Here is a 15,549-nt window from a genome sequence, read left to right on the forward strand (position 1 = left end):
GCTCGTTTGTTAAAGCTGCCAGCATTCATTTTCGCTCTGCTGCACGGTTCTTTAGCACCAGAGGACAGCAGAGACAAAGTCTTGGGAAAAGCTACAGAAAACTCTGTAGCACCAGATGGCAGCTTTCTCTAAAACAGTGTCAGGAGGTAGAGAGAAGCAAAGAAATTAGTACCTTCTTGGTTATAATTTTCCCAAAGCATTCAGATCATATTCCACTTTCTTTCCCAAATAAACAACCCCTGATATATATCAGGGAATCGCTTTGGTTTTTTTAGACTTCAGGTAACGATACCTGGGATTCTGTGAAGGTTGTGTAATCTCTGCTACTATAGCTATATTCAGTAAATCTCATGTTCTTGCAGACTACCTGCTTATCTAATAAGAGCCCTTCTCTCTGCTTAACAGCTGCTTCATCTTTTTCCTTTTTTATGATTTTTTTAATGGAATTTTAAGGGGGTTTATGTGCACTGTGAGAATCAACATGAGGTATATTTAATTTTTTAATATGCATTGTTTCATCTACATTTATGGCAGTGAACTTAGAAATCTGCAGGCATAAAAAGGTAAAGGAAATAGGTAACTTCATCAAAGCAGGCTACAGTTTTAAGAGGATCTCAGCAGGTTAATTTTAGTGCAGTATACTTGTGTCCCAAATCTTTGTTCTATTTTATTAAAAACATGCAGGGCAACATCTGTACATAGTCAAATTCAAGAATATAAGGGACCATGTGGAAAGTAATAATACCAGAGGAAAAAACTAGCTGCATAAAAGAAATGAAAGAGAAATATTACGCAGGAGCCATCTAGGACCATACATGGTCCTAATAACGTTACAAATATCTATACTGACTGAAAGAAAAAAAAAATTGGTCGTCAGTTTATCATTACAAATTACTATTTTACAGGACCAAAGACCTATATGAATAGCTCCACATGAGGCCTAGAAAAAAGAAGAAAGGGAACAATTGTGATTTTCACTTTTAAATATATGAGAAGTGCATCTCCTCTTCCTGCAGGGCACTAGAACCAGATCAAATAGCTCACCTGAAGCTTATTTGTTAAGTATTTGCTGAACAACCTGTTGAATCAGAGCACATAGATAGATAAATGAAGGACCTCTTTATTGAAAGACAGTATGTCTGGCATCTAATTGTTCTATTTAGGGACTTAGTTTTCCATGTTTTTAAGTTGCAGATGAGAACAAGGTTACCTGCAGGGTTGGTGAAAGTTTGCTTCGGTTAACATAAAAGTACGAAAATGCTTACCTACTTGTAGAAAAACATAGAAGCATTTAAATACAGGCATCATCGTGCAATCCCTGCATACTTAGCTAGGACAGTAGTATCTCAATTCTTGCAATTGCTTTCATGTGCAGGAGTGCTACAATCTATAGGTGCTGCCACAAACTAAATAGCAAGAACTCGCTCAGGGCACAATGATCTAAAACCCATTCTTAGTCTCCTATTCACAAAAGAGTTGTTTCAGAAAGAACATTTAACAGATCGCACTGTACTCTAAATACAAAGGAACACCTTCTTTTAAGCATTAACTTCAGTGAATATATAGTTTAGTCACTCCTTCCACGTCTCTGCCACTGACCATGAAGTCAAAATTAAACAAAATAATACCAACTTTTGCATGTTAGGTTTGCACTGATAGCTGAGAACTTCTTAAGTATGTGTTCCTGGAGCTCAGTGTCGCTTTTCAGTGAGTCTGAATTGCAATGGTAACAGTGAGATCATGCCTAACAGAGGCAGTGCATGAGAAGTCTGGAACTTCATTATGGAAGAAGCTACAGTCATGTAGAAGGATCTTTCAATCCAAGGCCTTAATGCTGCAGTGAACTCTACCAGTCAGTCCTCTACATCCATGTGAAGTTCACTGTGGCATCATCGCCTGTGACAGATCCGGTGATCAACATAAAAAGAGTCACTGGCTTCTTTGCTTCCAGTCCAGCAACTGCCAACTCATCTTTCCCCTTGTTGTTCTCTCTCAGTCTCTGCCTTAAGAGCTTCTCTTTGTTTAAAACCAAAACTTAACTGTTTTCTGTCTGCATCTGTTTATTGTATAGAAGTACACCACAAAAAGCTGTTGTCAGGTAAAAATTTTGCTGTCCATGCAGCAAAAAGGAGAAATGTTCTCCACATCTCATTTTTCATTCACTAGTCAAGGATTTCACGCTGGTGCTGACAGTTGCTGCCAAAGCATTGCTTTTTTGGTTTACAAAGAATTAAACAGCAGCTTCCCTGAAAAAAAAAGATAATCTGAGAACAAAACATTTTACACCTAGCTATGGTCACCTGGTTTTGTCTAAAAATCAGGAAATCAGAGTTTTTAATAGTTTCCTTTTGAAATTTCAAAAAATAGCTTAATTTGTCTTTCACAAAGAAAGAAACACAAAAATGTCCTTTCTTGTAGGCAATGCTGGGACGAGGTAATGGAGAGTCCTCAAGAAAGAAAGAGGAAGAGGAAGTTCAGAGCAGGCACAGACTGATCCCTGTTGGAAGAAAGATTTATGAGTTCTACAATGCTCCCATCGTTAAATTTTGGTTTTACACAGTAAGAAACCTTTCCTGTTATATTACTACTGTTTGGACAAATATTGAGATTGGATTAAGGTCATCTTGTGTGTTTCATTGAAAGTCTGCATCTGCATGCATTGGAGGGCTTACCTGTAAATAGTTTAATAAAAATCTTTTGTGGAGGTCAGCTAGCACTTGCAAACCCATCTAAGACTTTTAAAGACTACTATTTGATTCAGGAAGTTCATGGTTAAAATTTGAATGACTGTGTATGTTTTTCTTCAAATACAACAATAAGCAGCAGTTTGCTGCAGTCGGTGCTCCCAAGGAATTTGCTGTAGGAGAATTCCCAATAGGAGAGCTCCCAATAGTAAGCCCAATGGGAGGCTGGGCTGAATGAGGATGTCGAATTGTATAATAATTGATGAAAAAAAGAAGCAGATAGAGCACATCTTTTCTTGGAACATTTTTTCTTTGTTCTGAGTAGTCTGCAGAGTGTCTCTCAGAGAAAGTGTTTGTGTAAGTACCCACAAGATAACATTTTTCAGGGATGAATTATGCCAAATCAGTATAATATTCTTGTGTTATAAAGAAACAGACCTTGCAGGTGGAGCAGAAAAAAAACATTACATCATATATTTTTACTTAAGTAAGACAGTGTCAAAAACTTTAGAGGGTATTCTCACAGATAAATTAATAACGGCTATATTAAAGTTACTATGTGGATACAAAGCTTTTCGGCAATTAGTCCTCAAGAGTAGATATTAATTATTCACTATCAAGCTGGTGGCAGAGATTAGAAAGGATTCCATTTGGGTTTCTCCTATATCAGGTGTTATCTGATATTTTCGTTCAAAACTGGGATGATGGAGGAGAGATTAGTTATTAAATTTGCAAATTGCACTAGAACGTAGAAGGATGAGATCAAAAAGTAAAACGAACACAGAAAGTAATCCTTTCAGTCTCCTTGGCTGGAATATTCTATCCCAGTTCAGCTTCTGCATCACATGACAAGTATGGACTCATCTGAAGGACACAAAAAAGAACAAGAAAAATGTCTCAAGAAGTCTGTAAAACATAACTTAACAGGAAGGATTTAAGGAAGTGAGGTTGTTTTCTCTGGAAGAAAGTAGTCTGCAGAAGGAATGTAATAGTCTTCAAATAGGTGTAAGTAACTGCAGAGAGGAACAAAATGGAATGATCTCCAAATCCTTGCTGAATAGGACAGGAAGTAATGGTTTAAATTGCAGCAATGCAGTTCCAGGTAGGATGTTAGGAAACGGTTTCTAACTGCACTCAAAAGTACTGTCATAAACTGTGTAAGGAGATGGTAGATTTTCCATTATTAGTCTTATCTTATCAAAACATATGTCCACTATGGTACACTGTAATTAATCTTGCCTCAGCACCATGGAATTGGCCAGATGATTTCAGGTGTTCCCTCCCAGTTATATTTTCCATCATTCTGCTGAATGCACAGCAAATCACAAAGAACACATCCTTCTGTAGATGACTTCTTATAAGAAAAATGCCTTGCTGAGATCTAGGCAATATGTCTACAGACACCAGGAGCAACTCACATGAGCAGAGACAAAACTGTGGTGGACAGGTTATGCAGGCAAATAGCTCCAGCTTGGCTACTTGAAGTAACTACTTGCTGAACTGTGTGGCAACTGAACATTAATCAAGCTGATGAGTCTAGAAACTGCTCATCAGCAGCCTAGTCTCATTATCAACTGCAGTATGTATTATGCACAACCAGAAAAGTCTTTACACTGTAAACAGAAAGAAGCATCCTGGCTCTCCCTGTTAGTTCAATTCTGAAATGGGAGAAAAAGATCAATATTGCATTTCCATTTAGACCTGTTCCTACATTTTTATGTCCTGAGGCAGGTCTCAATCAAGGTCATTTATTAAAGCTGGATCTTGGCTACACTGAACTTGAAGAGCAAATTAAGGTGGTTTCTGGCTGCAGTGCTTGACCAGTTGGGTATATTGAGAAACTCCTGGAAACTAAAAGCAAAACAACTTGCAGATGAGGATTAAAATTGAAAAGCCTATCACACTTTTTACAAGCGCATAGGCAGAAATACTAATCATAGATTTCAAAAGAAATCCTCCAAATTTTACATTCCACACTCCAAAATGCAAGAAAAGTGACTATACTTATGGCTATTGTATGCCATTTAAAATAATTTTGATTATTCTGTATCTACCTATCTGCTATTACTCTATAGCTATATCCACCTTCATTCTTAAAATACACAAGAGTGTGTTGAATATGGGGATGTTAGAGTAAGTAACATTTTGGCTCAGCAGACAAACCAAAATAAACAGCTTTTTCTCAACCAAAAATAATTTAGCCTTTCTCTCTGGACATGCAGTAGTTTCAAATGTCAACTACTCTGTTCTGTTTTGTGGCTGTTGCATTGAAAACCATGACTCAAAGGTTTCATCTCACAGATTGCTTGAGGAGAAGATGGCCTTCCCCTTTTAACTACTAGCTTTAGGCTGAGATGCTAGAGGGATATAACAGGCCAAATTTCTACCTGTTCTGAGAAGGAACAGCTGCAGAGGGAATTGAACCCTGAGTAGGAGTCATCTTCTTCTAAACATCAAAATAGCTTTGCCCTAAGTTTTGCATTTTGGGACCACTTCACTTTATGATCATTTAATTATTGCAATGAGTGAGGAAAGGGGAGGGTAGACTCCCTCTTGAAGCACTCTCCTGCTGGTACAATTTCCAGGTTTGTCCCATACTGTAATAAGTATTTGAGTATTTTCTAAAGAATGGGACAGCATCCATAGGAGGGCAGGGAGAAACGCAGCCTAGAAACTTCTTAGCAGGTATTCCTTTCCTTCGTTTCTCCAGGTACTGCCCTCAAGGGTGAAAATGGCAGCCCCTGGCTCTTCGTCAAGCCGTGTAAAAGAGAGAAAAAGAGGGTTAAGCTACTTGTGTAGTAGCACTTTCAAAGAACCTTGAGTACCAGCATGGGCAGCTGTACTGAGGTTTGAACACAATATGGGATCAGGACATCCTCCTGGAAGGCAGGAGCAAATTATAGGTCTGGGGAGGGAGAAGGAGGGCATCACTCACTACCTGAAGGGCTTTTTTCTTGGGTTAAAGTGTTGCAGTTTCAGCATCATTTTATTCTTAAAGAAAGAGGCTTTTTTTCTTTTTTTCTTTCTTTTTTTTTTTGCCAAGCAAAAATTTTCAGCTATTTTCAGTAAATTTAAATTGTAAAAAAAACCCAAAACAAACGTAAACCCAAAAAACCCAACCCTTCAAAAGAAAACCAAGTAGAAGCAAAACCCCCTAGTTACACTGAGGGTCTTGCACTTTCTGTCACCTTTGTAACCTTAATGTCCCTATTCTTTTGCCATACTAACTGCAAATGCTCATCAAAGGCTGCTGAGTCAGATGAAATTAATAAGATTTGCTGATAATTAATAATCAATAAGATCTAAGAGGAGATGTGTTAGGTGACAGTATCACCTGTCTTTTTGCACTGTAGTTGAAGGTGTTATTTCAGCTAGGGAGGTGTGCATCCAGTTCTGCCTGCCCAGACAGAGTTTCTGCTGACTCAGCTGACATCCTAGATGCTGACCTAAGTCAATATTGCTCTCTGTTTCCTTTAGGAGTGTTAAGGGAAGCCTAGTCTCTAGACCTGAGCATTGCAATCCATCATCATGCACAAATGAGATCATTTCCTCCTCTGTTTTATGTAGACAAGAGGCAGTGGTTCAACTGGCTGTCTTCTCCATACTGATGGTTATGGCCAATGTAAAGAATTCTCTCGAGTGTCCTTCAAACCAGCAAATGGAAGAAAAGCCAGAACCCTGTGGCTTTTATACAGAGCAGAAGTGATGTTCTCTTACAAATACAACAGGACTATAAATCCTGTTCTGTGAGATGCTGAACACTGAAATAATCCTACCCAAAAGTCTCAAGCCCCTCTGTGGTTGTTTCATCATAAGTCTAACACCAAGTACACAATAGTTGTGAGTAACATGGAGTTGAGACAGAAAAACTGTATTGAAATACAGATGTATGGAATAAGCTTTCTGCCACAATGACTAAAATGTTCATGCACAGAACTGAATCATCTTTTCTCTGATTTAAATTTGGCTTAACGTGCATTTTCTTGTAGGGCTGTTGTTTGAAAGGCAAAGTAGACAGGGAGTTGGATTCTGGACACCACAGACCCCAGCCACAGCCATTTGCCCTTGCTACAGCCCATGCTCCAGTGTGACACTCAGGATTCTCTGTTTTATGAAATTGATGATGCAATTGCCTGTCTTGTCTCTTTTTTTGACTGACCATTTCATTACATTCAGCATGTAGAAAGAAAGGAAAAAGAAACTAAAAATGTAATCCATACTTTCCACTGTATCAAAAATTAGACCAGAAGGTAGATGCATTAGAGAAGGAAAAGCCAACCAGTTATACATAAAAACTTGTAAAAAATATAAGGCAAATGAATGCATGGCTATGCCTGGCTACTTGCTGCTGCAATGTGAGTAGAAGTAGCAGTGTTTTGGGGAGGAATCATAGGATAGGTTAGGTCAGTACTATGCTTGGTAGGAAGACCTCTAGCAACACCTCGGACCTTCTGGGCTCCAGGCAAGGATTGTGCAAAAAGTATTTGGAATGCCAGAGTCAGCCTAGGCTAGGTGAACAGGGAGAAAAACCACAGAGGAGGGATGATAGACAAGTAAAGGCTGTTAGCAGGTAAGGGAGAAATCTTCACACAGGTAACTTAGTTTGGTCATTGGCATAGTGGTATCAGAGCTCCCGTCACTGTGGGATGATCCAGGGGGACTGCATTAACACAATTTTGTTGGGGAGGCAGACATAGCTGGAGGAGAGGATGGCTGTGCATGTATTTTGCAGATTCCACACTGTATGTGATTTAATATGAGCTTTTTCAGACAACCCAGAACACTGTCTGTTTGTTCTTTTGTCTGTTTAATCCTGGTTACAGTGAAATTAGGAATACCAAATCATACCCAAGAAACTGGCTCAGTCATATAAATATAGTGACTATTGATATTCATTTTGTTTCTTTACAGCTGGCATATATAGGCTACTTGATGCTCTTCAATTATATAGTGTTAGTGAAGATGGATCGCTGGCCATCTACACAGGAATGGATTGTCATCTCATACATTTTCACTCTGGGAATAGAGAAGATGAGAGAGGTAAAATCACCCCAACCAAGAAAGACAGGATAAAAAAGAAATAAGTGTGGGGGTTTTTATTTTAATATCTGTTTTTATTATTTGTCTTAGGACAATTTTTTATGAATGGGCTTATCATAAAATTGCTTGTTCTTTGGAGAAAAGCAGATGGATTGTTAGAAACACAGCATGAAAAAAATCTTTCTTCCTCCATTTTGAAGTCACGAATCTCTCTCTTTCTTTTTCTCCCACGGAATTTCTCTGTTCAGATTTCTATGATGCCTGTTTAATAGCATTCACAAGTACAGAGCGGTCTTCTGACATATCTTAAAGTTTGGCTATATTCCTTGAAATGTGGTGCAGAAACTGAAGTATTTTTCAGGGAGAGGAAAAGGAGGTACACTATAACAGAATGGACACGGAGACATGGTGATAGCGTGACAACTGAGAAGCCTATGTTTGAATCCCCACCCTACCCCAAATAGAGTTCATTCAAAATTTACAGCTGTTCTGTCTGTCCAAGTATCTCATGCAAAGGCTTTAAATAAAACTAGCCATAACTGGGGGAAAATTTAGATCCACATTGAATACTGCAGCACATTTCTAACAGGATTTCCCCCTTTTAATCTTGAAAAGTTTTGCTAATTATGTTAAGCAATAGCATGCATCTTCCTAAAGATGCTAAAGCAGACACGTAGAGCAAAGACAGAGCATTTAAGGTGGCACATGGTCTATAGGCAGAGTGATCTGCCATCCCCTGCCTCTCATGGTCTCTCCCACTTGCAGCTACTGCTGTGCCCTTTTCACTTGGCCAAATGCACATTTATTCCACAATGACACCAGAGGCCAAATTCAGCCCTGATGTGAGTGGGTGCGAGTCCCGTTGACCTCAGCTGAAACAGCACATTTGTACCCCTGGGCTGAATTTGTTACCATCTACATTTGTATTTTCTGCAGCACATGCTTTTGAGGACTAGACTAAAAATGGTCTTGCAACAGCCACTTAGACTTCAAAGGCAGATTTCAAACACTGTATGGTAAACTCTACGTTATAAATAAAAAGAACAGTGGAAAAGATACTACTTGTGTGGCCTATAATGAGTGTAGTTCAATAACCAAAAGACAAAGGAGAACAGTACCAGTAGCCACATGAGGACTCTGCAACACTGATGGAGACAAAGCACCGCTGGCTCCGTAGGTGGGAAGCTGTTGGCAGGAATCGTGTGCACCATTTTTGTCTAATCATTCACCCCAAGTTGTCCTTTCCACAACAGTATATCAAGAACATTTGTCGTAATGGATTTCTAAGCAGATGTTGGAGATTGTTCACAGAAGATGAGCCTAAAATTCATTCTGAAAATGAATTATAAGGAAATTATAAGAATGGCGTTCATCTTTTTAAGGAACTGTATGAGTCTGCTCAAATGTTCGGAGGCTAAATATAGAAAATTAAAACAAACAGCTTGTTAACTCACTAAAAGCTAGGAATTATTCATGGAAATCACTTGAGGAATAGTTTCAACAGTAATTCAGGAAAACAATCAAGTCTCTCAAATTATCTTGCAAATAGAATGATGATAAATTCATAAGGTAAGATTAATTATTTTTGTGAATTATATCCTCAGCTGTAGAACTTAATTTCCACAATGGGTCTAAGTAGTAGCTAGTATCTCTGTGGATTAAATGCTAAATCCAGATCTTTATGCTTATTAATCATTTATTGACAGTTTGACACACATTTTAGGATAATTTTCTTTAAATTTACAGCTTCTTTAAATGTGAATTTTCTGATGAAATATCCGTTTATATTTCTCCTTCTATTCCAAGACTGTAAGTAGGGTCAATAAATTTGAAAACAGAAAGGTAAACATATATTTCTTCTGATTTCGCGGGGATTTTAGAGCAAGAGGGGTTTTCGTCCTTTTTCTTTTAAGTATCTTGCACGTAGATACAGGATAAGAATGGCTGAAATAGAAGATTTCACAAAAAAAATCAGAGAGCACATGAGATATTTATATGATAGGAGTCTATCAGCTTTGCTTTCAGCCTGTGTGGCGTATATCTGTTTACTATAGATTTCTTCAAGCTTAAATTAAGACAGCTCAGCATCTTTCCTCTCCATGTCCTCTGTCCTTCAGATATTGATGTCAGAGCCTGGGAAACTGTTACAGAAAGTAAAAGTTTGGCTCCAGGAGTACTGGAACGTTACTGATCTCATAGCTATCCTCCTGTTCTCTGTCGGGATGGTGCTCCGTCTGCAAGATCTGCCACTGCGGAGCGATGGCCGAGTGATATACTGTGTTAACATCATTTACTGGTATATACGGTTATTAGACATCTTTGGAGTAAACAAGTATTTGGGACCATACGTTATGATGATTGGGAAAATGGTAAGAGAAGTTGATGTACTTGTTCTATGTTTTACCAGCATGTTCTTCACTCAATGTCTTCAGCCAATGATATCACTGCAGGTTTATCTGTATTTTTTTTACACATTAGCATTTTCATGTAAGCTAGAAATAAGTGCCTTATTGAAACAAAACCTCAGCATAGACCCCCAAAATTGAGGATTATACTCTCCCTGTTCTGTTAGATGATGTATTGCTTGTCTTTTTTTGAGATGTCTCTTCAGCAGCAAAGCCATCCATCCTACACCTCTTTGCCCCATTTGCAGAAAATACAAAGGATGCTAATTCTCAACTAGTTGTAAAGGAGAGTAGTTTGTTATGGTAAAAAAAAAAAAATGTGCTTGGTACCTTGAGACTCTCAAAGAATGTATGTTGTAATAGGCATGGTATGTTCAAAACTGTAATGGTTATGATTAAGACTGTGACCTTTTTATAGTTTGCTCCATATCAATATGTTCTTCCATCTTTCCTGTTTGGGTGTGTCCTTGTGAGATGAGAAATCCATTTGCATAACTGCAGCCTCTGTCCCCTGGCCACATCACATGTACACAACATGGCAGGAGTATGAATAGTTTATGTAATACTAAATGCATACAGGAGGCATGCATGGCCAGGCCATCTATATCATGCACAGTCATCCCTAGGAGTTGCACCTGCTTGCTCCAGGCTGCAGTGGGCTCCCTTGTGTATTTTTGTTTAAATCACATGTCCATCTACCTCCTTGGGCTCTGTCTTTTTCATTTCATGGTCTTGCAAGTACCATTCAGTACTATGGAGAACAGCAAGCTTGTTATACATATTTCTCCGGAGTAAGCCCACCACAGCTATTGAGTTCCTCAACAGACCAGATTTAACACCTGAGGTTTTATACTGAGCTTCTATTGTGATTAAGTCTTAGACTCAGGAGGAAAAAGATTACTATTTCCACCTTTCCAATGTTAAGGAACTTTCTCTTCACCTGCTTCTACATTGTATCCAACAAAACAGCTCTAATAGGTTTTACCTCTGCGCACAGCCAACAAACATGCAAGTGAAATTAAGAAAGGGGCAGGAATGGGCTTGAGCAGTTTAAAAGCAATGGGCTAAAGTGAAGATGAAGATAGGAGAAGGAAGCTGAATGGCCAAGTTTATTATTATCTACTAATTTCAGTAACAGGATATGCTTATTATAACGTGCTTTTCTAATCTCTGCACAGTGATAGACTTACTCCCCTTTTATTCGGGAATGAAATGAAATCACTGTGGCATGTCAAGAGAGTCGGAGGTATATCAGTTCCCTTACTGTGTGGGAATGTCTACATTTTCTTAGCTTCTCTGCAAATAAAAAGGGGGAAATGGAGCCAGCTTGTTTATAAAACTGCAGGTTTATACCAACAGTTCCTCATTTTATCACTTTTTTGAATAGGTGACTAATGAGTTTTTCAGAATGATTGAAAAGGCCATTGCCAAATTGAAATAGCAATTGTAATTTGATTCTACAGGCCAAAGGGCTTGATACAATGCCCATTAGAGTCAGTGGAAACTCACCCATGTATTTCACTGGATTTCAGACAAGCTACTGAGGTTTTAGAAAGATACCCAAGTGAAGGAGGGAAAAGCTAATACGCAGCTTGAATAGAGAATAGAACTGAAAATTTTATTTCTCGCAACATGACGTCAAACCTGTGTGATTCCTGATCAAAAACACTGGAAGCATTTAAGAAATTGTCTTAAATTGCCACCAAATATTCATTTTTTATTTGCTCGCATGACATTTTAAAATAGGTGTTATATTACATCATACCATGTTCTATATTTCTACCTGAAACAAAGTTTCATCAGAGAAGAAAGGAGGAACCAGGTTTCATCTCCAAATTCCTTCCCTAAAAGCAGTAAGAACTAAATGTAATTATGCAGCTTTTCCATTTCAGGATGCTGTCTGAGGTACAATGATCTAGAATTCCTCTTCAATCAGGTTTTCTTGAGAGATTAATGCTCAGAATAACATAGGAATGTTGGTGATTTACTGATCTGTTTTTTAATTCTTTAGGCATTTATTTTCCTCTCTCATGTCTCCAGGTGTTTTGTGGTTTTTTTTTTTCCTTTCCTGCATTTTTTATCGACCTCAAGATAAAAAGATTTTGTTTTCCCCTGGGATTTTTCACTTGTCCCCAGTTCCCTCTTCGCAGCTTCTTGAGTCTCTCCTACTAGAGCCCTGCCCTACAGGTGTCTTTGACCTACAGCCCCTCTCTCAGTAAATATGAGAATATCCTTTTCTGTTTGCTCCTCTGTATCCCTCTCTTTTCTCTGTTAGATATTTTCCCAGTGTTACTTTGACCTCTGGTCTCTCTCCTTGTGCTTTAAAACTGAAGAACCCCCGCCGCAGTGCCAGATCCATCTGCTGCAAGTGAGTCCCCTCTTCCACCAGCTCTTCTCATGAGCAACCCTGCTCTTGAGCTGCAGCAGGTCCGCCATGGAGCGGTAAGGCAACCGGGTGAGGTGCAGGTTGGTTGCATGCCTGCCTTGCAGGGAAGGCAGAATGCAGCTGAGCCAGAAAATGCAGAGACTGAAGGGATTAAAACTCACAGGTTTAGAGGAGTTTGGGGTCGAGTTTTGGCCAGAGACAAAAGTTACATCCAAAGCTGTGAAAAACAGCTCTGTTGTAACAAGCCTTATAACTAAAGACCTATAAGTAAACCTGTAACTAAAGGTTTTAAAGGGATCTTACCAGGGACATTACAGGACTCCCATGTTTTTTCACATTCATTTTGGGTTATAAAGTGTCTCTGCTCTACCTGCTTGATGCCCATTGCTCTGCTCTCTGGAGAGTCTTTTCTAGAACAGCTCCTCTTCTAATCTCCAGCCTCTCTGCAGCACCTCTTAGGATTGCTGTCCCACTTTTTCCATGAACATTTTAAACGGGTAGGCACTATTTGCAAGCACTAATTAAACTTGTGCATATGCTAATCAGGCCTTCAACAATGGAGAAGAATCGAGCTGAGTGCCTGTGTTACTTTTTTTTTTTTTTTTAAATATGTCCTTTGTCATACTCCCCCACCAAGCTGATTCCTAGTCCAGCCGGTATCACAGCTTTCCTTTCTCACTGGTTACCACCATGGTGTCCCTTATGTTGCAGTAACAGGCTGTTCTGCCACACGTTACTCCTTATGTTAGATGCAGCCTCCTTCCTTTGCTCCAAGACAATGACTACCAGTGAATAAAATAATTCATGTCAGCCCTTTTTATTTGGTACAGTTGCCACTAGCTGCCTATAAACAATACATCATCTCGTGACCCTTGCCCAGACCAGGCTGCTCATTCCAGTGAACCTATATTCTTGTTCAGGCAACTGGTGTGACCAGATGGTATCTTGTATTTTCAAGCCTATTCATAACATTTAAATTGTTCTTAAAAGCAACACTAGGTAAAACCAAGGACACAATAATACTGCTTCACTTCTTTGAAAATGAAATTTGATATGCATAAAACTGAGAATGGCTTTTCAAAATTTGATTTTGAAAATTCTGTTTCTAAGCTTTGCAAACTTTTTTTGCAGCATATAATCATAGGAATATGGACAAATACACTCCTCTAATTCTTGTCCCTTCTCTCTCTTTCTCTTTTCCTGTCATTACATTCAGATGATAGACATGATGTACTTTGTCATCATCATGTTGGTGGTTCTGATGAGCTTTGGTGTCGCAAGACAGGCTATTCTCTTTCCCAATGAGGAGCCTTCGTGGAAGCTGGCGAAAAACATTTTTTACATGCCTTATTGGATGATCTATGGGGAAGTGTTTGCAGACCAGATAGACCGTAAGCAAGTTTATGATTCTCATACTACAAAGTCAGGTATCCAAATTTGATCAGATGATGTGCTATTAGATCATGTGTGTATGCTCAATAAATGGCTCAGGATAGAGGAACTTCATCACAGAGAATGGTCACAAAAATATTTTTTTCAGCTAAAATTGGGGTGTCAGTTTCAGAACATGCTTCTGGCATCACTTCACAATTATTTAACCAGAAATCTGTAATGTTAAATTACCTTGCATATAAAGAATGTTTTAAATGGTTCCTTTTTACCAGCAGGGTGACAAGGATACCCTCCCAGGTATCCACCATGAGTTCACTGATACAATTGGGACATGAAAAGTCACTTCTTTTTTCTCATCCATTGGTTTCATTTTAGACCTAAATACTTTTTACCTAACTTCATACTGAGCAACAGGTCCAATTATGCTGGGTTAGACCTTCAGCTCCTGCACTTCATGAGGATCTAATCCAATGTGTTTTCTTTTCTCTGATACCTACTGACTGCCACCACCTCTATGCTAAACCATGTGATGCAATTCTTTGGAGACAGTAGATCCATTATTAGAATTTTGCTTTATTTATTTATTGGAAGGCAAGACTGTGCTTTCATCAGTGCAAACAGAATGAAAGACAGTATTTCATATACTATCTCCTCAGGATTCATTTGGCTGGTGATCAGGAAAATGCTAGTCTTCTATTTAAATTAAACCTCCTGGTGCTACCTGGTGTATTATGCCAAAGGAGAGGGGTGATCGTGTGAAATGATGCGGTGGATGAACAAGCTAAGAATCACAAACAATGTGTCTTTAGCAAATACTGACATGCAACTGATTTTCATCATTTCTACTTAAATATGTGTAAGCCTTGGCAGCATTTAGAAGTGAGTATCTTTTCCAGTGGCAGATGGCCTCCATTAAAGCTCTGTTTAGGATATTCCTTTTTATCCTATGTACCACCTTAGGAAAGGGCAGTGTTTTCATAATTTATCTTTTGCTTTTTCAGTATTGACCAAGTTTGAATGGAAAAAAAGGTGTTGATTTTTCCTGAGCTGGTTAAGGGAATAAATGTATCTGTATCACCAAAAATGCACCCAACTTAATGGGGTTTCAGATGGACAGAAGTATATGTATCACAGGGCAGATATTTCAGCAGTTCCATGTTCATTTCTTCTTCCTGGTTAGCACAGAATCATTACTGTGGATGCAGATGAAACCTCTTTTTTATGTTTACTTCTCCACTTTGTTTTCAGAGGCAGGATGGCATGTAAGGAAATAAGGAAATACCTAAAATCACAAAGCTTCTCACTGAGTTTAGCTTTTCACCTGATTGCCTCATTCTTGTCCTTTTTCCTTTCCTTTTCTTTTTAAAAATTAATTTCATTCTGAAGGCATAATAGCTGGGGATATAAAACTTCATCTCACTCCAAAAGCGTAAGAGAGGGATAAAGGTTTATCCCATTAAACTATGACTTCCTTCCACAAGCAGAATTCTGTCTGTCCCTCTACAAGTGGCCATTTATTGATATTGTACTAAGTAACTACCATACTGCAACAAACATGGCGATTGGCTGAACAAAAAGTTCCTGGTATTTTTTTTAATGAAGTGCTGATTATAGTTTAGAACCCTGACACCTGAGAAACTAA

The 15,549-nt window shown here is 38.6% G+C and overlaps 1 protein-coding gene and 1 long non-coding RNA gene across 2 annotated transcripts in view; one reads left to right on the forward strand and one right to left on the reverse strand.

Moving 5' to 3' along the window:
* Positions 1-15,549, forward strand: part of TRPM3 (transient receptor potential cation channel subfamily M member 3) — a 276,643-nt gene that overhangs the window by 242,023 nt on the left and 19,071 nt on the right. The window contains exons 20-23 of the mRNA XM_075021635.1: positions 2,419-2,559; positions 7,596-7,724; positions 9,842-10,093; positions 13,732-13,942. Of these exons, the coding sequence (XP_074877736.1) occupies positions 2,419-2,559; positions 7,596-7,724; positions 9,842-10,093; positions 13,732-13,942 (733 nt within the window). The remainder of the gene's footprint in view (positions 1-2,418; positions 2,560-7,595; positions 7,725-9,841; positions 10,094-13,731; positions 13,943-15,549) is intronic.
* The window catches only part of LOC142027434 (uncharacterized), a 47,417-nt gene continuing 39,648 nt past the window's right edge, over positions 7,781-15,549 (reverse strand). Inside the window, exons 2-3 of the long non-coding RNA XR_012649131.1 lie at positions 8,843-9,056; positions 7,781-8,105 (exon numbers count right to left, since the gene is read on the reverse strand). This is a non-coding gene — a long non-coding RNA (uncharacterized LOC142027434). The remainder of the gene's footprint in view (positions 8,106-8,842; positions 9,057-15,549) is intronic.

This window comes from Buteo buteo, chromosome Z (genome assembly GCF_964188355.1).
Source record: "Buteo buteo chromosome Z, bButBut1.hap1.1, whole genome shotgun sequence".
NCBI classification, from domain to species: Eukaryota; Metazoa; Chordata; class Aves; order Accipitriformes; family Accipitridae; genus Buteo; species Buteo buteo.